Here is a 20,986-nt window from a genome sequence, read left to right on the forward strand (position 1 = left end):
GAATTACACAAGACAGTTTAAAGAACTGGTCATGTCACATGAACACATTCAGTTTTCTTTACTCCACCTAAATCTGTGCAGCTTTAGATTGATTTGTTTGTAACGGGTATGATCTAAGTGCTATTTCACAGTCTTCTCTCCAGCCTGCCAAGATATAATTCTGAGGGAAATTTTCTGGACTTCTTCAATATCAACACAGCTGTTGGCTTCGGTCTTGAAACAGTGAAGAAGAGAATAGTGTTACCACATTTCACAGAGTGAAATTAAAGAGTGGGTTCATCCAAATCACAAAAAATATTTTGTCATGTCCCTTTTGCAGGTAGTTTTGAGATTTTGAGATATCGTACAGAAACAGAATTTGTCATGTCTTTGTCACCCCCCTCAGCATCTCATACTAATGCACAAAGTACCATATAACGTGTGTATGAGAGGCTGCCAGAAAGTCTTTTTAGTTAGCATGTGGTTAACATTATGAAACGGTTGCAGTGTGATTAGGTTTAGACAGCAAACCTACTTGGTTTAGGAGAAGGTCATGGTTTGGATTTAAGTATGTGACGTTACATTGCATCATGCAAGTGAAGTAAGTCACATTATGCAAGTCATGAGACGCATGTAACCTTATGTAACTTAACACTTTAGGCCTTGTATCCACATAGCATTTTTTTCTTAGTGCCAGCGTCTTTTTTTTTTTTTAAGCGTTTTTCTATTGTTCCCTATAAGGAGGGAAGGTTAAAGGTGCTGCAGTCAGCATCTGTTTTCCGAGTGCTCCTTTTTGTGTGGCCGCCCCGATCATTTCAAGTCGAAAATCTCTGAACTTTTCAGAATGGTCCTGGTGTCGCAACTGTTGCTCTTTCAGGCAACCAGTCATATACTGACTCATCACCCTGGTAACCGAGAAAATGGAGGTCTTTCCCGTTTTTTAAAAGTGTGTTTAGCTCTCAGTACTTTTGTAGCTTCTTGTAGATCTGTGTGTGAATCTCTGGTCTGAAGTTTAGTTTCTCTCTTGTGCCGTTGTTTGTACTTTCGTGTGTCTGCATTATTTTATAGTTTCATTTTTGCTTTCAGCTGTATATGGATTGATAAGTCACTGCTGATGAAAACCCAACATTTCCTGATTGTGCTGCTTCATAATAAAAGCTTTTAAATAGTCAAATGTCAAGGGACCTCTATTGTGAAGACTTAAGAGGAAATTACGTGTGAAATTAAATGTAATGTGCGTTTTACAGCCACCTGACTCAAGACACACCCTCAACCGGGCACACCAAGACAAACCAAGCAGAAAAAAAGTCATACAAATAGATGATAATAATCAAAAGAACAGTGCTAGACTCCACAACAATAGCAGGTATAGGAAATCTGAAGATAACGTTGTCATAGAAACAACCAAATGTGCAGTGTCCTTTTTTTTCATTTTAATGCAGAGACACTTCTCAGTGTCCTGTCAGCGCCTTTCTGACAGAAAAAAATGTGATGTAGACACGGGTCCACAGAAAACAACTTTTGTTTTCACATGGGACACATACAACTGTCCCCTGGATTGAAGGTCTTGTGTTTGTCGGACCCATCCATCCACCCCACCTCCTTCATACCTGGACTTTCTCACTCACAAAATGCCACCAGATGTGGATGGTACTTCGAAGTTACTTCAAAACCCTGGGTGTCAGACGGGTATCTATATGAGATGCCAAGGGGTGGTCATGGGTGGATGACAAAATTTATGACCGACTGACTATTGAGGCCAAGGGAATCTGGAAAGTATTGTTTAGGCTTTCCTTTGACTTTTTTTTTATCAACAGGTATTTGCGAAAACAGTTTCTCATTGCCTGATTCAGTTTCATGTTCACCCATGTCTTTGGATCGCTCCAACTGTCAGTCACCTCACACCGTCTACAGCAGATTGAATGGGATTGAACCCAAAACACCTGAAATAACTTTGCTACTCCATATGTAAGAAGCTGAAAACAGAATTTTGCATGAAAAATTACGTTGACAATTGATTTTAAAAATAGTTTACTAGTTTAACTTTTTTTTCTTTCTTTTTAAAGCCTGATGTACTGACTGACATGGCACTTCACATTCTCTGGGCAAACCTTATTGTTCAGCCCTGTAGACCTCACTGTGACTAGTTTTTAATGGATTTACTTTCTACTGAAAAAAAATAGCACACTGAAATGTTTGCTCTGTGCGTTCTGTGTATTATCCAGAGTAAAGCAACCATGCGACTGTTGAATTTTTAATGCTATTATTCAGTGTTGTGTCTATACAGCTAGAATTTAATTCCTCTCCACTGTACCTCAGAGAGAGAGATGTCTCAAAATCTCTGTGGCATGATACTAGTAAAGGTGAATGAGGAAATATGCTTTTTCTATTCTTTATTTGGGTGAACTGACCCTTTAAACAGGCCACTGGGAAGAGAAAAGAGTACTCCGTAATCAAATGGCTATCAGAGCCGACTTTGGGTCATGGCTGTTGAGATCATACAAATCAGCTGAGAGGGTAACACACACACATGGAGGAAGGACGGGCACGCACACGCAGGGCTCGCTGGATTAGCATATAACAGGCCGGTAAACAAAAACAACAGAGCTTTCATTAATTAAGGACCAAGGGGCTGGGTGGGCAGACGGATGGGCGAGGGCTGCTGAGACACTCCGAGTGCGGCACAGCGCCAGGCCTCCAACCACGCCAACCAGAACACAGCTGCCTAATGGAGCGCTGGCACTGCTGAAGGACGGGGGAGTGGAGGGAGGGGTGGGGAAAGGAGTAGAAAGGGGGGAAATTGGAGATAAAAACTAAATAATCAAGGAATTTGTCGGAGAAAAAAAGGCAGAGAGAGTCATGGGCTGAAAGACAAAAGGGGAAGAAAGAAAAGGGAAACAAAGTTTGCGAGGGAATTGAGAAGAGGAGGAAACAAAGGCAGATAAAAGGAGAGGGGGAGTGTGTGTGTGCAGAGGGAGAGATGAGATGGAGATAGAGATGGAGATTGGATGATATCCCTCTGTCTCTGTTCATTAATACCGTATGATCTCCCCTCTCCCTCCTTTGTGATTTTAACACATTTCTAATTAGCACAGAATCCTCTAAGTTGGAGCGGGAGGGAGGGGGAGAGTGGGGGGGGGAAGAGAATCATATTTATATCTGTCTTTAATAAATTCACTTTCATTTGATCTTTTTTTAAACACACAGGCTGCTGTGCAGCGCCTCTTCCCTTTCCCCTGACTCTGGCAGAATGAAAGGTGGTGTAAATGCAGGGCTAATTGTTATGCTTGTAAGGAAGCTTGCATGGTAGCTAAAGTTGTTAGATTACAAAAAGTGGAGATTTTCAAAGTTTTACAGCTGTACAAAAAAGCTAATCTCCCCTGTGATTCAGAGGAGAACTAAAGATGTAGAAATTTGAAAGTATAGAAACACAACCTAGTCTGGTGCATTGTAGGAAATAGTGAACTGTAATGTTTCAGAGGTCAGAATCTAGTATATATTTGCTTGACTTTCCTCCATCTGCTCTATTTCTTGTCTTCATTGAGACAATGTCAGTGTAACAGCGCATGAGGGAAGCTCCCTCCACGCCTTTCACTGAGACACTTGGCAGCTCATCTAATCAGAGTGCAATTAGACAGAGACTTCTCTGGGCGACAGAAGACTCTGATTACCCAAGAGTCACTGGGGGTATATTTAGTATCTGTGCTCTTGTTCCTCCGTGGTTAACGTGGCGCCCCGGAGCTACGCAGCGAGCTGGTGCATGGCGGAGACATTGGAAGGCGGGACGGGCTGGACTTGGCTGGGGCGCTCACTCAGACTGACTGAGTGACTGCAACTGAGCTCTAACAATGTTAACCTGATCCAAACCCTCATCATCCAGCTTCACAGAGTCCAAATCTCACATATATCGAATTTTTTTGTGCCTGTAGCTCTGCTGCTCTGGTCCTAGACCGCTCGATGTGTTAGTCAGAGTTTGACTCATATATTGGTTTGCCCATAAGGAAGGGCAATATTGCACCCTCTATTAAATTCAGTCCAGTTTCCTGAGGACTTTTCTACATTTTGGATGGTTCTACAGCTTATGTGTCCAATGCCATCATTCAGTGCCATTGCATTGCATAGTAGTGTGTCCTCTACATATCTAGTCTGTGGTGGATGGGCATGAACAAGCTTTCATATAGGATACTCCCATTTTGTTGCAGACATGCAACTGTTAATCTTATAGGTGTGAGTGAACATTGGCCAATACATTGACGTGACAAACACAACTGAATGCTGACATGAACACTGAATACGGGAAAATAAATTGGTCATATCAAGTATAATGTCATCTGTAATATTGCTATATTTTCTTTGGATCATTGGCTCTACAGTTGCCATCTGTCTCATATAATATGGAATGTCCCGCACTGAAAAAATAAGATGCATTGTCCCTTACTGAATGAATGAGGTACGTGATATGTTCCACAATGATGAGGCTTCAGTTTCCAGGTCCCATAATTTCATGGTAACTAGGTGGTAATTACCAAGTAATATGACACAAATTACCTCCACATTACTCCTAAATTTCATGGTTAGTTATGTGATAATTAGCAAGTAACATTTTCATTACTAGGTAACATATTGGAAATATCTTAGAAATTACCCGCAAATTACCCCCAGATATCATGGTAAGTGACAGTTCGCATGGAAAGGTGGAAAGGACACTTGTGAAGTATCACATACTTGTCTGCCTTTCTGCTGGAAAAAATATGATGTAGACATGGGTCCTTAGAAAGTAACTTTTGGTTTCACACGGGACACATCCATTTCTTTGGACTGCTACAACTGTCATTCACCTCACACTGTCTAGAGCAGCAGATTGAATGAATGGGATTGAACCCAAAACACCTGAAACCTGAACAATGTTTCCTAACCTAAAACTAACCTTACCTTGAACTGTATGCAGAATCCTTGGTTAAGGTTTGGGAGTGAGTTGCTGCCCCAAGCGAAGAAGTTTAAATATTTCTGGGTCTTTTCCAAGAGTCACGACAAAATGCAGTGTGAGATGGACAGGCATATTGCTGCTGCGTCTGCAGTAATGTGTAGGTTCTGCTGGGCTTTCATGGTGAAGACAGAGCTGAGCTGGAGAGCAAAGCTTTCAATTTAACTGTCAGTCTACGTTTCAGCCCTCAACTATGGTCATGAACTTTAGGTAGTGACTGCAGAAAGATGTCACAGACACAAAGAACTTTAATGGTTTTCTTTCATAAGGTTGCTGTGCTAGAGACGGGGTGAGGAACTTCATCTGTAGGGAACTCGAAGTAGAACCACTGTTCCTTCGTGTTGAAAGGAGCCTCTTGGGGTGATCCTCCTGAATGCCTCCTTTGGAAATTTTCAGAAGACCCTGGGGTAGACACACAACTCACTGGAGGGATTGCATATCTCATCTGGCCTTGGAATGCTAAAGGAACCCCCAGGAGGAGCTGGTAAACACATCTGGAATCCCTTGCTTTCCCTGCCGCCACATGACCTGACCCACGAAGAAGAGGAAGAAAATGGATGGATGGATGGATATAAGATTAGAGACAGTAAAAGTAGTGACTTTTATACATTTCTAGTGTTCAAGACAAACATATAAACACTATTGTCATTTTTGTGGTGGGTTCAGTCCAGGAAGTGCGATAATCTTATTCAACACTAAAGTCATGAAGAGGAGGTGTAAATGGATGATTGGGTGTACAAAACACCAGAAACAAAGGTTTGCTGTGTTATCTTTTGTTAAGATACAAATGTTTCTGCACTATATTTCTGATATATCAGCATATTCTGCTCTTATTTCTTATGCTGTGGTTCTTCTTGGTAGGATTGTCTCATGTCGTCATAGGTTGCAGAACAGCCAAACCTTCGGGTTGTGCAAACCTGCTCATCAGTCAAGCTTGGTTTGGCAGACTCGTTCAAATTGTCATGTCTTAAAGTTTTTTTTCTATCAGATCCGCTTTGACTGAAACAAGATTAACAATAAGAAAATAAAGGACCACAACAACCAATCTTCTTCCTGCCCTGCTTCCCTGTGTGGTGGATACCTAATGTAGCAAGCTGACAGGAAATGCGGTTGAAGATGTTTATGTCCCACTTTGACACATCAAAGTGGTGTTGTATTTTCTCTGTTGCATACATACTCAGTAACGCCTGGACTTGTTGGTCCATTTGTATGTATTTTAATCCGTCTTTTATGTAATTATGAGCTGTTGTGTACACAGCTTAAGTCTATACGGGGGTTTAAAAATGGTGGTTGTAATGGTGCTGCATTGGTTCATGTATTGAATAGTCAAGGCACACTCACATCTAGACCAGTCACTGTGCACTTATGTCGCTCAAAATTCCTCTTGTGCTGGAAGAGTACCCACTCTCAGGCAGGAGCTTAAAATTCCTCTAAATGGCGTTCTAAGAAATATGATGGATCATAGCTTCAGTGCTGTGAAATCAATAAAATAGGGAGGGTGGGGGCTCTAACAGTTCTTAGAACTATGGACAAGTTTGTGTGGTCTGAAAACACTTCAGGATTATCTTGAGTAATTGGGTCAAGATTTCTGGAAGGGGACACTGTTTTTGAATGTTTCAAAGTATTCTTTGGTTCTGTGAGTACCACAAGCTGATTGATGTTTAGTCCCATTATATTGGTGAGAAGGCAGATGTCTCTATGGCCAATATCTCCAAAACTCTACAGCTCACACCAAAAATATCTAGATGGATAACTAGCAGTACAGGCCATGGGAAAAAATTTGTAGGTTGAACTGCCATTAATATTACATAGCTGACACCATGGCCTCCCCACCTGGAGAAACTCCTATACCCGAGTTTCATTTATGCTGTGTTTAAGAGAATTTGTGGTATCATATGAGTAGTATCTATAACAATTGTTTTTTAAGCATATTTTGGCCCATGACCTTGTTTTTAAAATCCAAAATTCTAATTAGCCCAGCAATTAATGAGCTGTTGTCAAGTTGTCATGTGAGTTTGATAGTGACATACTTTTGTAATCTATTTTCACCAGCATGGATCATGCACGAAAATGGTGTCTGTAGAACAGTGATTTACTTCAAACCTGACTGCAGTTAGAACGATGTGGATTTGGAAACTTCTCAGATTTTTTTTTTTTTTTTTTGCATTTTAAGATTTGCTTAAGTTTAGTGACCATATCATCCTTCAGATCAGATCTCACAGTTTTGAGTTATGAAACACAGAAGTACACCTGTTTCAAGCTGCTGTTGTAAACCATAAACCTCTCTGTGTGTGCTTTACTGACCCATAATCCTCCTCAGTGCCCTCCCTCCTCCTCTCTCCGTTTCATGTGTCTACCAGCGATCTTTGCATCTCCTTTTTGCTCTCACCCACCTCATCAGTTGTCAGCACTTTGGGAAATAGGCCCTGGCTTCCACAGATCAAGGCAGCCGTGTCAATAACCATGTTCACAGAGATGAAAGCTCCGGCGAGGCGAGCCTCACTAGTCGCTCGGGTTCAGGAGTTCACAGGCGCCGCCGAGGTGTAGTGTTGCCGTTGCTGTCAATCACTGTGTGTGTGAACCCCGCAGATTGGAGGCAACCTGAGGACCGTGATCAGAGTGTTCCGGCTGTTTGACTACAACCGAGAAGGACATATCCAGCAGCATGAGTTCCGCCGAATCCTGGACAACTACTGCATCTGCCTGACAGACAAGGAGTTTCAGAGGTGAGGGAGAGTGTTATACATCTGACACAGTTTGACACAACAGATTGCACATCAGATCTGTGCAGCAACAAGCGAAGGCCCACACACATGAGGAATGCTTGACTGGTCAGAAAGCTGGAATTTCTGCTAACCCTCAGGTATCCAGTGTTACCACTTGCCAAAAAAACACATGTGCAAGTGTAAAGCTCTTCATTACTGACAAACACAACTGAATACTGAAATGAACACTGAATACTGGAAAATGTTATATCATATTTAGAACAAAGTTTCTATCTGTATTGTACCTATATTTTATTTGGATCATTGGCTCAAGGGTTTGGAACTGTCCAGTATAATATGAGATAGTTCCATAATAAAAAATTGAATGAACTGTACCTAACTGAATCAGTACAGGATGTCATTTTGGTGCCATATTTCCATTCATTTTTACATGCTTAGAATGAAATAAGAAATAATAAAACCAAAAAAGTTTCATGAGACATAACTGAAAAATACTAAATCAGTTAAATTTTGTGGAAGGAATAATTGCATTGTTGCCCTGGTGCGGGAGACTCATATTTAGGTTTAAAAAAAAAAAAAAAATTATTGTTGGCTACAATCAAATTATTCTCATAGATTGGCTGCCCGCCCCACAAGCAGGACACTATGTTTCTCTGTTAGCTAGCTAACACGTCTTGAGCCATTAGCTAAGCCAGCTAAAACAACTTCATATGCTTTGCAGTAATGTTAGCTTTGACTTTGTGTTGGTCTCTGTGTTTGGGTATTACAATGATCAATCAATTAGTTTGAGTAATTTTTAAATAAAAATGTCCAAATTTTCTGATTTCAGCTTCTTAAATGTCAATAACTTCTGGTTTCTTTACTCCCATTTGACAGTAAACTGAATATCTTTGGGTTGTGAGAAAAACAAGACATTTCAAGACATAATCTTGGGCTTTGGGAAACATTTTTTCACAGTTTCCTCTCATTTTAAAATTAATTAATTAATTAATTAATTAATGATGAAAATAATTGTTAGTGGAGCCCTATGTTATTTACAACTGAGAAAGTCGGAGAAGGTCTCATTTTTTATGTTCTGTTACAATCTGTTCACCCATTGGCAATACAAAGTGATTAATACATGTGAATTGTTTCAGATTCATACATATCTCACCTTTAAAGAATGATTGATACAGTTTAGCTGTTATTTTTATGTCATTTCCATCAGTATTTAATCACATTGTATTCATTAAGTTAATTGCTGAGCTTTAGGTCCAACCAGGCAGTGAGCAGTCAGATGATTAGACAGGGTGTAAAACAAAGACGAACGGTAATATTGTCCAAAAACTGTCTTAACAGACATCATAGTTTACAGACAGGGATCAATAACATTTGATCATATCTGGATCCTCTCTCTCTGTCTCCTGCACATACACACTTTATTACATGTGAGCACATAGTGACTTAAAAAGTACACATATATACTGTATAATCAAGATTCAAATAATCCTTTCTTTTTTTTACCGTGTGTGTGGTAATGGAAACACACACATACAGGCACACACACACTGTCAACCAACCATCACAGGCCCGACTATTTGCAGTATTCCCTGGGTGGGAAGTCGTCTGTCGGCTAGGACGAGATCACTAGCGCTAACTTTGTGGTCAGCCTTTGTCTCAGGATGAGAGAGAGCTAATTGACTTTTAAAACTTCGGGCCCTGCAGTCAAATCCACTCCAGAAATGCCGCTCAACTTTTTTGACGCGGCTCTAGAGGATTGTGTGTGACAGGTTCATTTTCAATGGCTTTAATTGGTTTTAGCGCTCAGGACTCTCTCTCTCTTACACACACACTTGCTCTGTCTGTGCGTTGGAACAGATAAAGCCAAGCATAAAACATGACCTCTTTTCTCATCTCGTCATTGACATGGATGTTCTTGACATTACAGGTCACCTGTGAAACTGTATTTATATAAACGTCCAGCATCTGTTTGCTTTATTCCAGGTTGTTGAATCACTTCAATCCAAATAATAAATCCACCATCTCCTACGAAGTGTTCCTGGAGAAGCTAGGCTTTGGTGACAGCCATGACTTCAAGATTGCTCCAGTCTGCACTAAGCTACGTATGTATGCAGTGGATCAAAATGTGGATTCAGAGAATATGACTGAGAGGCAGCAGCAGTGAACACAAACCAAGATACAAACAAGACTATAGACTAAGACTTCAAGTCTACAGACACGCTCGCCGCTCTGTGAGGCTGTAGTGTAGCACAGCAGTGCTTTAAGCTAAATGCTAATAGAATTGCAACACTGGTTATCCGGCCCATTCTCTCCAATCTGCATACAAATAACATGACTTTGGGTGGAGTTCATTCGCTAAAGTTCAATTTTGCATGCAGGTGATACACCAGTTCTTTCTGTTGTCAGGTGATGTGGTATAAAGAGTGAGAAAATCTACATATGGAGGAGGTGGGGTGGCTAGATGGGTCAAAGAAAGACTGTCATCGTCTTAGTGTCTCGTGAAATGAAAAGTTAATGTTGTTTAAAGTTACATAACATAACATGTGTAACATAATGTGCTTATTTTAAACCAAACCACAAACTTCTCCTAAACCCAAACTAACACAGATGATTTCACAGCATTCACCATGTGTTATTTTTGTTACTATGATGACAAAGATCACCTGACTATGGATCTGCTCACCACAGAAGTTAGTTTGAAAAATTGGCATATATACTGATTGCTATTTGCAGGGGTGGAAGTAGCCAATTACAAATAATCAGTTTACTGCAATTAAGTTGTTTTTTGGGGTACTTTTTAAGTCTGCACTTTTACCCGTATTTAAGTATGCATTACACCATGTAATCTACTGAGTTACTTGTAAAATCATGATTGAGTACCGAGTACAATTTGAATTAATAATAAAACCTTTCATCTGTACTTTAATTGCCAATATGGTGATCCGATCACCAACAAGCCAATGAAGACAATAATATGGATGAAAAACTAAACACTGCAGCAGCACAGGTTTGGAGTAAGGATGTTAATGATTAATTATTAATGGATTAATCTCCATTGAGAATTTAACCAATTAAAATTCATATTCATTAGATATTTAATCAGTAGTGTAGAAATGGCAGTAATTGACTCTGTTTTGTCTGGCAGAGCCATTTGTTGAATAAAGAAACTTCAACCTTAAATGACCCACAAATGTAAAACTAAATGATTGTTAGTGTTTTAAACTATCGGTTAAGAAAAATGCACAAAATTTGGAACCCTGGTTTGGAGAGGTGAGTGTGACCACTGAGCAGAACAGAGCAGGAGTTTGGAGTCATTTAGACTGAAGATTCGAAGAAACAGAAAGCTCTTTGATTGAATAGCTGCTGATAATGAATTAAATATCAGTGGTTAAAAAGTAACTTATACTTCAGTATTTTTTAACAGAAATACATTTACTAGTAATTGAGTAATATTTTAGTAATGTAACAGGACTTGTACTTGAGTACAACCATTAGACCAGAAAATACTGACAGTGTTGTGTGTTTCTTCATCAAGAAAAACATGCCAACATGCTAATGATGACAATATCTGTCTTTAGCAGACATTGTTATGATGGTCAGTGTCTTAGTTCAGTGTGTTAGAGAAGATATTTCACTGGATAGGCAACAAAGTCTCACAGCAGTTCATTCAACAGTTGCAAAATTTAACCTATTAGATTCATGCACATGGATGCAATTTTTTTTTGTGAATGTTTTATCCACCATTCTTTTCATTCATGTGTGAAGTTAGCAAAAGTAAATGTACGACGTCTTGTTACACTTTCAAAATTAAGGTCTTGGGTAGGTTTAGGCAGCAAAACTACTTGGTTATAGGAAAATATTGTGGTTTAGGTTAAAAAAAATACTTTCTTTGAACAATTAACACTGACTATTCATCTCACACTTGAACTGAAACTGTTCTCATCCTTAATGCTACGTTTGTTCTTATTACTTCGAAAGTCCTGCCAGCTATTAGGCACAAAATACAATCTATATATTTGTGTACATGGACACAATTGTTTAATGTTTTTTTCCTTTTTTCCAAACTGTTGTGACACTGGGAGTGGACAAGTGAATGTAACCTGCTGGTAGTGTAAGACGAAAGGATGCGGGATCACCAAAGTCATAAGAATCAGTCTTCCAGTTAGCATAGATATCTGTTGGAAATTTAAATCCATCTGATAGTTTTTGACAAACTGCAGTTTGGACCAAAATGGTGGACTGACAGGCTGACATTGTTATCCTTGAGCCATGCCAATAGCATGACTAACAACATAACCTAAACCTAAACATAATTAAAACCAAATGAGTGCTGCAGGAATGACCTGGAATTTATCGTCACTCTGGTTCCCTTAACAACAAGTCTGTGGGATTTTTCCATTGACTTTTGGATCATTGCAGACAATAAGCTCTGTGATGAACTGACATAATTTGTTCTGTGAGATAGCCTTGATATATGAACACCACTTTCATTATTTTTGAAGCGTAAATTCAATCAACAGAAGTAAAAATAACCTCATTCAGGAAAACCTGAGACAAGGGAACAGGAAGTTCAAAATGTCAACGCATTTCGAGGTTTTAGCACTCTATTCCAAACTCCAACCATGTAATCTCAAACTATATTTGTAAAGTGAATACTAGAAACAAGAGTTATTGTAAAGATTGTGTTTTATAGAGGTGTCCAGCCGAGGGACAACTCCACCTAAGGGAGTCAAACAGAAGAAGCAGAGAGCAGAATCTTGTGACGCCCCTTCAGTCCTACCACACAGGAAGCTGCAGTCCCTCTTCTATGACAAGGTACAGACTTGTGTGAATGACTTTGTGTGTTTTATTCCTCATGTTTGCATGTCACCATCTGGCCCTCTCCCCTGCATTATCCTCTTTAAAGACGGAGGGCTAAATTGGCTCTAAGTGGCGCGTCAGGATGCAAACGGCAGAGGGAACACTTCTAATTAAAATGTTTGCCCAGAAAAATCAGCTCCTGAGTTAGTGTGTTAATCATGGCTAATTTGCGAGAAAGGCGGCAGAGTCGGGGCTGGCTCTCCTCTCGCATCCGAGAGAGCTGCACTGGGATGTTCTCCATGGCAACCGAAACAAGAGATGACTCACTTCCTGTCCTTATTGAGGAACAACAGACAAAGCAGCAGAGAGGTCTGAAATATGAATGTACATCAGTGTGCTCTTCTACCTGTCAGATGTGTGCGAACTCGACCTCGGTGTGGCAGGCACTGCGGGCCTTTGACACCAGCCACTCTGGCCTGGTAAAACAGGATGTCCTCAGGGCTGTTCTTAGCAGCTTTATATTTCCCATGACCCCTCACTCCTTCCAGAAGCTGACCAGCCGGTATGGAAAGCAATATTTTATTTATTTATCTATTTTTTCTCTGCCAGCCTCCTCTGCCTCAACCTCCCTGCCCTTTACTCTTTAAATCTTAAAATCTAGCTATCATCTATTCTCTGTGATATATTTTTCATGCATGTGTATGGATTATGTGTGTGTATGCAGCTATGGTGTGAAAGCAACAGGGCTGGTGAGGTGGAAACACTTCTTGGGACACTTCATGAGCCCACTCAAAGAGGAGGCAGACACAGATCTTCACTCTGACAGGTCAGTTTGACACAACAGCTTTAGCCTGTTTCACAACCTGCACATGTGGCGAGGAGTGTTTTATTCATTATGTAGTTTACAGGTCTGTGTTCAGTCTGTTTGTACATGACACAAAAGTTTGTGAAAAGATAAGGCAGTGTATATGATGCTGCAACTGTGATGTTATTAGTTTAGTTATCATCACATGGTGAGACTGCTTAAAGTGATTTTCCTTACTTACAAAACTTACATTGCAATGCAGGATGCACAATATTTGTTAACGGTGAATGTGTGTCAAAATACCATTTTAAATTAAATATTGTGGTGCTGCAGAGGTGTCCTGGCCAACGCATCATTCTCTAGACTTCAGAAAACATCTTTGTTTAGTACAGATCGCTGAAAAAAAACACACCATAATTATTTTAATTTTATTTTAAATGAAAATGAGAATTATAATGTAAAAATGATCCTTTATACTAATATCATAAAATGAATTAATCAATCAATGTAATTCAAATTGCAGTGTAATTGCAGTTAGATATTTCTTCAAAATTGTTATGCCCTATTTTATATTAAGGTCCTTGTAATCAGTGTTGTACAATAGGTAATAAGGTCCTTACAAGTCCTGATAAAATTCATATTAACATTCTGTGTTAATAAGAATATAATTAGTTAGCACTGCTGCCTCACAGCAAGAAGGTCCTGAGTTCGAATCCCCCAGCAAGCTGGGGTGTTTGTGGCTGGGGCAGGGCCTTTCTGTTTGGAGTTTGTATGTTGTTCTCGTGTCTGTGTGGGTTCTCTCCGGGTACTCTGGCTTCCTCCCACAGTCCAAAGACATGCATTAAATAGGTTGATTGGTGAGTCTAAATTGCCCGTTGGTGTGAATGTGAGTGTGAGTGGTTGTCTGTCTCTGTGTCAGCCCTGTGATGAACTGGAGACTTGTCCAGGGTGTACCGCGCTTCTCACCCAATGTCAGCTGGGATAGACTCTAGCAGCCCGCGACCCATCAAGAATAAGCGGTTATGGACGATGAATAAATGAAAATAAAGAATATAATTGTTATTAATTGCATCATACACGTTGGTTATCTAGTTACATTTAAAAGCACTTTGTTGTTGCTGTTAAGGTTTATAAAACCCTCATGAGTTTTGTTTCTAATGGCATTGCAAACTATTTTTTAGTTTAACTTACCTGTTATGTCATTGTTAAACTTTTACTAAGTTTTTTGTTGCTTTATTAACATGAATACATACTTTATTATGCAGTTCACTATACGCTATTTAAAGCTAATTATTCTTTTAGTTGTTACTGGATCTAAAGCGAGAACAATGTCTTGTTAAGATTAAGATAGCAAATGATTAATAGTTCAGGTACAACCTGGATTCCAAAAAAGTTGGGACATTGTGTAAAACAAATAAAAACAGAATACAGTGACTTTGATACTTTTTTACTTGTAATTCAATTGCATACTGTACAAAGACAAGATATTTTATGTTCAAACTGATAAACTTAATTAGTTTTTGTAATTATACACTCATTCTAAATTTGATGCCTGCAGTGCATTTCAAAAATGTTGGGACGGGGCTACAAGAGACTGAAAGTGGAGGAATGCTCAAAAACACCTGTTTGAAACATTACAAAAGTAAACAGGTGAACTGGTAACAGGTGGACAGTATCATGATTGGGTATTAAAGGGACATCCTCAAAAGGCTCAGTCGTTTACAAGCAAAACTGCAAGAATTTAGAGATTTCATTATCTGGATTCTCTGAATCTTTTCGTGATATTATGGATTACAGAGAAATCTCTGCACATAAGAGGCAAAGCTGAAAACCAACATTGAATGTCTGTGACCTTTGACCCCTTAGGCTGCACTGCATTAAAAACTGCATTAAAAACCCACATCATTGTATAAAGGATACTACATGGGCTCAGGAACACTTTAGAAAACTGTTGTCAGTAAACACAGTTTGTCTCTGCATCTACAAATGCAAGTTCAGACTCTACCATGCAAAGAGAAAGACATATCAACAACATCCAGAAACACTGCAGACTTCTCTGAGTCTGAGCTCAGCTGAGACGGACTGACACAAGGTGGAAAAGTGTGCTGTGGACTGATGAGTAAACATTTCAGACTTTTCACAAATCGTGGATGTTGTGTCCTCGGGGTTAGAGAGGAAAAGGACTGTCCAGATTGTTATCAGTGCTCACTTCAAAAGACAGCATCTGTGATGGTATGGGGGGGTGTTAGTGCCCATGCCATCATGGGTATCTGTCACATCTGTGAAGGCCCCATTATTGCTGAAAGGTTCATACAGGTTTTGGAGCGACATATGCTGCCATCCAGATGACGTATTTTTCAGAGACATCCCTGCTTATTTCAGTGAGACAATGCCAAGACACACTGCACACATGTTGTAACAGCGCGTCTTTGTAATCAGAGACTTCAGATACTAGACTAACCTCCCTGCAGTCCAGACGTTTCTCCCATGTTTGATGCATTATGAAGTTCAAAATATGGCAACAGGGAGCCCGGACTGTTGACTGTTGTATTTATGTTTTACACAACGCCCCAACTTTATTGGAATTGTGGTAGTAGCTTTAATGTACAGTGAAGGTTTGGCAACTAAAACACTTGGGTTAAACTGGGCAGCTACTGTAAAGATTAAGCCCAAATTTAGCCTTGAGGTGGTCACCCCCAACAAACTAAAGAATTGGGATGAATTTCTGGCAGATGGGTTGTTTGTCTTGCAGTTTGTGGAAGGTCATGACACCGGAACGATCAACAATCTGGGACAGGTTTCTAACAGGTCAGAAATTTTGGTCAGCATTCTTTAGTGTGAGCAGTTTCTTGGTCCAATTTGCCTTGTGGCTGCTACCAAAAGAATTCATTAAAAAATGTAGTGACCTTTTTTTTTTATAATACTTAGATGTTGTGACATCAAGTCTTAACTGATACTGTGCTGTGAAATAAAACTGAACTCCACTGTTGAATAGACACCATATCTAAAGCAAGAACAAGGCCTGCAGGCTCAAGTCATCTTTGGCTCCATATATTTTTCCTATTCTTACTTTCCATTCATAGTACACTTATTGCTGCCTTTCTTTAGTTCCGGTCAACCTTGATTATGGAGCCTTTCTCTATATTGCTCCATGTTCTCTTCACTCTCAACAGTCTCTATTGCTAACAGAAAATTTCCAAGACAAGTCAGCCCAGTGTGGCCAGTCACAGCTTTTTCAGTCTCCGTGTCAAATCTCCATAGCTGCCATCGCTCTGATGTGTGGGACCATTGACTTCAGCAGCTACAGTGGAACAATTTCATGCAAACCTATAAATCTTTTTCTTTTTGAAAAATATATTTATTGAATTTTACAAAATTAAAGCAAACAATAAGTAAACCTAAAGATTTACGTATGCATACTCCAACAAGCAAACAAGACAAACACAACAAATCAGAATATACAAAATTTACATTACAGTTTCCTCATTGTCAAGTACTCAGCGAACATCATGGTTGGTGACTTTCAAGATATTTAATGAAATGTCACCATATTTAAAAAAAAAAAACTTCTGTATTTTCCCTTCAGCCATGGAAAAGCTGACTTATGCCACCAAACAGCTAGAAATACCTTTAAACCAGAGTCCAACTGTAGGTGCTTCTGTGCTCTTCCAGGCCGTTGCAATACAGTGTTTAGCCTGAACTGAGCATAAAATGGCAATTTTTTTATTAGCACCTGTCAGTTTTAACATTGGTGGAGGTATCCCAAGGATAAATAGCTGAGGACAGACGGATGCAAACCTATAAATGTAATGTTTTAGTTTTTAGTTCTTTGGCAAAGCCTCACTGTTGTTGTTTTAACTGACAGTTTAATATTCCACTCGCCTATATCATAGGTGTCCAGTTATACTCTCTAGTTACTAAATGTTAATCCACACCTATTAGCCAATCAGAATCTAGAATTCTGGGTGGCCATGGTATAAGGCAAAAAGAAAAGTCAAGAATAATTGTTGGACTGTGACAGCATGCAAACTCTCTTCTGCATTAATGTCAGATACATTTTACAACCGCCTACCACCTCATTCCTCCATACCCTCATACACTGCTTCCTGCAATAGCACTTAACATTGGCATAAATTTTATGAGTATCAATATACACTCTATATGCCAGTGCAGAAGTTCCCTACAGAATATGACATATAACACAAATTCTAGGGATACTGAACAATACATGATCCTTTTTACGATGTCGATGTTGCCTTATTGTTTGATTTCTGAACAACTTTGAAGTGCCTTCATTCGCAGGTGTTCAGAAGTAAACCTGCACTTTGTGTAATTTGCACACTGAACTCATTATTCATAAAAACATTTTAACCATTTGCACTCAGGAATGTTCCTGCGCTCCATTTAGAACTGTGGCAGGAGATTTCTAGAGACCTTTCCATGCCTTGAGTGGGCAAATTTACAGATCATCTTACACAAAAAAATCAACTCCAGCTGTTAGTCTCACATGAAAATTGACAGAACATTTATGGGTGAAGGTACTTTAGAAGATGAGATTCTCCAATACTTGGAAGTGGTGACTTAGTGAAGCAATGATTACAGGTCAGAAAGAGTTTGGAATTTAGGGTTTTCTTTGCCTATCTAACTTTTGCATTATTGGCTGCCACCTTTGTTGAAAACAAAAATGCATTTTCAAAGCCCATTCTTTTATGCTTACTTTCCCATATTATTGAAAATTCTGATTAAAAAAAGTACTAAAAAGTACTAAATTCGTCTCATGCAAACAATTTAAGTTTTTTAATAGCTTGCAACCCAGTGACTCCAAATCAATACCAAACATCGGGCCTGCTACACAGGACAAATATGACACACCCCTTTTTGTTGGATTCTACTGCTTCTTCTTTTTTATGTGTATATTCTTTATTCAAAATTCAATATTTCTTTGGACCAGCATGCTCAAACCTGTTCACTGGTCACATTGGAAAATTCTTCTCCTCCTTCATTCTTGCCTTGTCTTTAAATAAACTGGAGCCAGGAACTGGAGTGAAGTGTGCTGAGAAATTACAATATCTGCAACAGAATATTTTTATGTCACTTCTTGTGCCGAATTAAACTCGGGCTGCAATTGGTTGATTACTTTCTCAATGAATCAGTTAATAGTTGTTTGCCTAAAATGTCAGAAGACGGTGAAAAATATTGATCGGCGTTTTCCAAAGTCCAAAATCTGAAATGTCTTGTTTTGTCCAAAACTCAAGGATGTGCAGTTTCCTGTCAGAGAGGAGTTAAGAAACCAGAAAATACTCGCATTTAAGAAGCTGACCAACTTTTTTACTTAAAAAATTACTCTGATAAATTGAATATCAGAGTAATTGGTGATTAATTTAATCGATTGATTGATTAGTTGTTGCGGCTGTGAAGTGAAGCAGTGATCACTGATCAGAAAGAGGAATTATAAGGAATTAACAACTACACAGTTCTGATGTCATCACCTTTCCTTTTCTTCTTTCTTCTTCTGTCTCTTCTCTCAGGGACTTTGAGCTGCCTGCCCGAGATGAAGACGAGTTGTGTGTCCAGGACATTTACCCTCGACTGAAAGAGATCTTTCGTGTGCTGGACACGGTAGGAGTATAGACTTGGGAAGTTACAGACTAAAACAAAGTGATGAGTCTCCTGCTTGTACAAGAGACACATTGAAATGCTTTCAAACCTCTCCCTTATTTGCGCAGCCTTGCAAGAAGTGCAGTGAAAGACAAGCCAGAAGTGATTTTGAATGTTATCAGACAGGACACATGGGAGTAATCTCAGCAGATTGCTAAGAGACAAAGGCACATGCTCAGGTGTATGCTTTAAATATAAATGCCAGACAGCTTTACAGATGAGCCAATCATCATCCGCAGCTTTTTGATGGCCATAAACATGATTAGATGATTGCATATGGCCACTGGTTAGCCACTCAGTCACTAGCCATATGTTCGTCTGACAGCCATCCCCTTCAACACGCCTCCGCATCCAGTTCTGCCTCTTTAATTTCAAATCAGTCTACTTCAGCTGGATGAAACTTTGGAGTTTGACTAAACTTTGGGGGAAGGGGGGTTGAATTTTCCATTAATTCACAGTTATGTTTGATGTTGCTGCCGCCACTCACAAAACAACAGTCGGCTTCCAAGTTTGAGGAAGTGTGTGTGTATATATGTGTGTGCGTGTGTACGTGTGTGAAGCCTCTCCCAGATATGAATCACACATATCTATCTGCCAGAATCTCCTCCTTTTAATGGCATGGGAGGGAAAAAAAATCCCTCCATCAACTGTTTTAATAATCTATTCAGCGGTGGGAGATCAAACAAGAGTGTCCTCACACCGCCAGCCAATAATGAGGTTTTTCACTCAGGCAGGTTCTAAGCCAACTATGGTTTTTAGACTATCTCTGGGGAGGCGTTCAAGAGCTCGGAAGACTTGATTGATTCACATTGTTTGTGTATGATTGTAACGTACACATCAGATGGAAGCTCTATTGTGCCAGGACATAATTAGTACTATCATAATATTACAGTGCATTATATGGCTCTTAAATATACTCTATCATAACCTCAATGATGAGTGAACACATGAGGGTCACCACCGGCCCTGTATTGAAAAATAAAATGCAAACAAGGATGCAGTGCAATTTCACATGCTTGGAATAACATGAGAAATAACAAAACCAAGACAGAAGTATTAAGTCAGAATTCAGAGTAGCGAATGATGCCTAGAATGACAGGCAAGTTGTCTGTCACTCAACGTCATTGTTGCCCTGGTTACGGAGACTCAGATACGCATTTTTGACAAAAAAAAAAAAAAATGTTGGTGAACAAGTCCACACGTAAAAAGAAAAAGGCTGGGAATATTGTCAAAAGATGCAGACGATAACAACCAGATATTGCTATAGACAGTTCTGCTTTTGATCGGTAAGAAGATGATCACAGCCTCCCTCAGTGACACAATGGAGGAAGAAGGTTCAGGATGTTTATTGCATGAAAAACGTAACTGCAAGTTACAATTAAGAACGGATATGTTTTTAACTAAATCGTCCCCAATAACACATTTTTTTATTGATCAATTTATTTTTCTTTTCTGACTTTTTACAGTACTGTGCAAAAGTTTTAGGCAGGTGTGAAGAAATGCTGTACTGTAAGAATGCCTTTAAAAATATAAAAGGTAGTTGATTATTTTTAGCAATTTACAAAATACAATTAAAAAAATATTTACAAAGTGAGTGAACAGAAGAGAAATCTAAATCAAATCAATATTTGGTGTGACCACCCTTTTCCTTCAAAACAGCATCAGTTCTTCTAGGTACACTTGCACACAGTCAGGGATTTTGTAGGATCATAGTCAGGTGTATGATTAATCAATTATTAAGGTGCTAATGATCATCAGTTCATATTTAGGCTGAAATAGTCATTAACAGAAACAGTTGTGGTGGAGGCTTAAAACTGGGTGAGGAACAGCCAAACTCTGCTACCAAGGTGAGGTTGTGGAGGACAGATTCATGTCACAAGGCAGACACCATGACAAGACTGAGCACAGCAACAAGACACAAGGTAGTTATACTGCATCAGCAAGGTCTCGCAGACTGGGGTTTCAGGACGTGCTGTTCAAGCTCTTTTGAAGAAGCAGAAAGAAACGGGCAACACTGAGGACTGAAGACACAGA

General features: G+C 39.4%; 1 protein-coding gene across 1 annotated transcript in view; it reads left to right on the forward strand.

The window, feature by feature from the left end:
* The window catches only part of efcab6 (EF-hand calcium binding domain 6), a 77,441-nt gene that overhangs the window by 20,207 nt on the left and 36,248 nt on the right, over positions 1-20,986 (forward strand). Inside the window, exons 5-10 of the mRNA XM_084710883.1 lie at positions 7,553-7,689; positions 9,673-9,791; positions 12,383-12,504; positions 12,903-13,051; positions 13,214-13,315; positions 18,823-18,919. Coding sequence (XP_084567009.1) covers positions 7,553-7,689; positions 9,673-9,791; positions 12,383-12,504; positions 12,903-13,051; positions 13,214-13,315; positions 18,823-18,919 — 726 coding nt within the window. The remainder of the gene's footprint in view (positions 1-7,552; positions 7,690-9,672; positions 9,792-12,382; positions 12,505-12,902; positions 13,052-13,213; positions 13,316-18,822; positions 18,920-20,986) is intronic.

This window comes from Lutjanus erythropterus, chromosome 22 (assembly GCF_056507025.1).
Source record: "Lutjanus erythropterus isolate fLutEry1 chromosome 22, fLutEry1.hap2, whole genome shotgun sequence".
In the NCBI taxonomy this organism is placed as follows: domain Eukaryota; kingdom Metazoa; phylum Chordata; class Actinopteri; order Lutjaniformes; family Lutjanidae; genus Lutjanus; species Lutjanus erythropterus.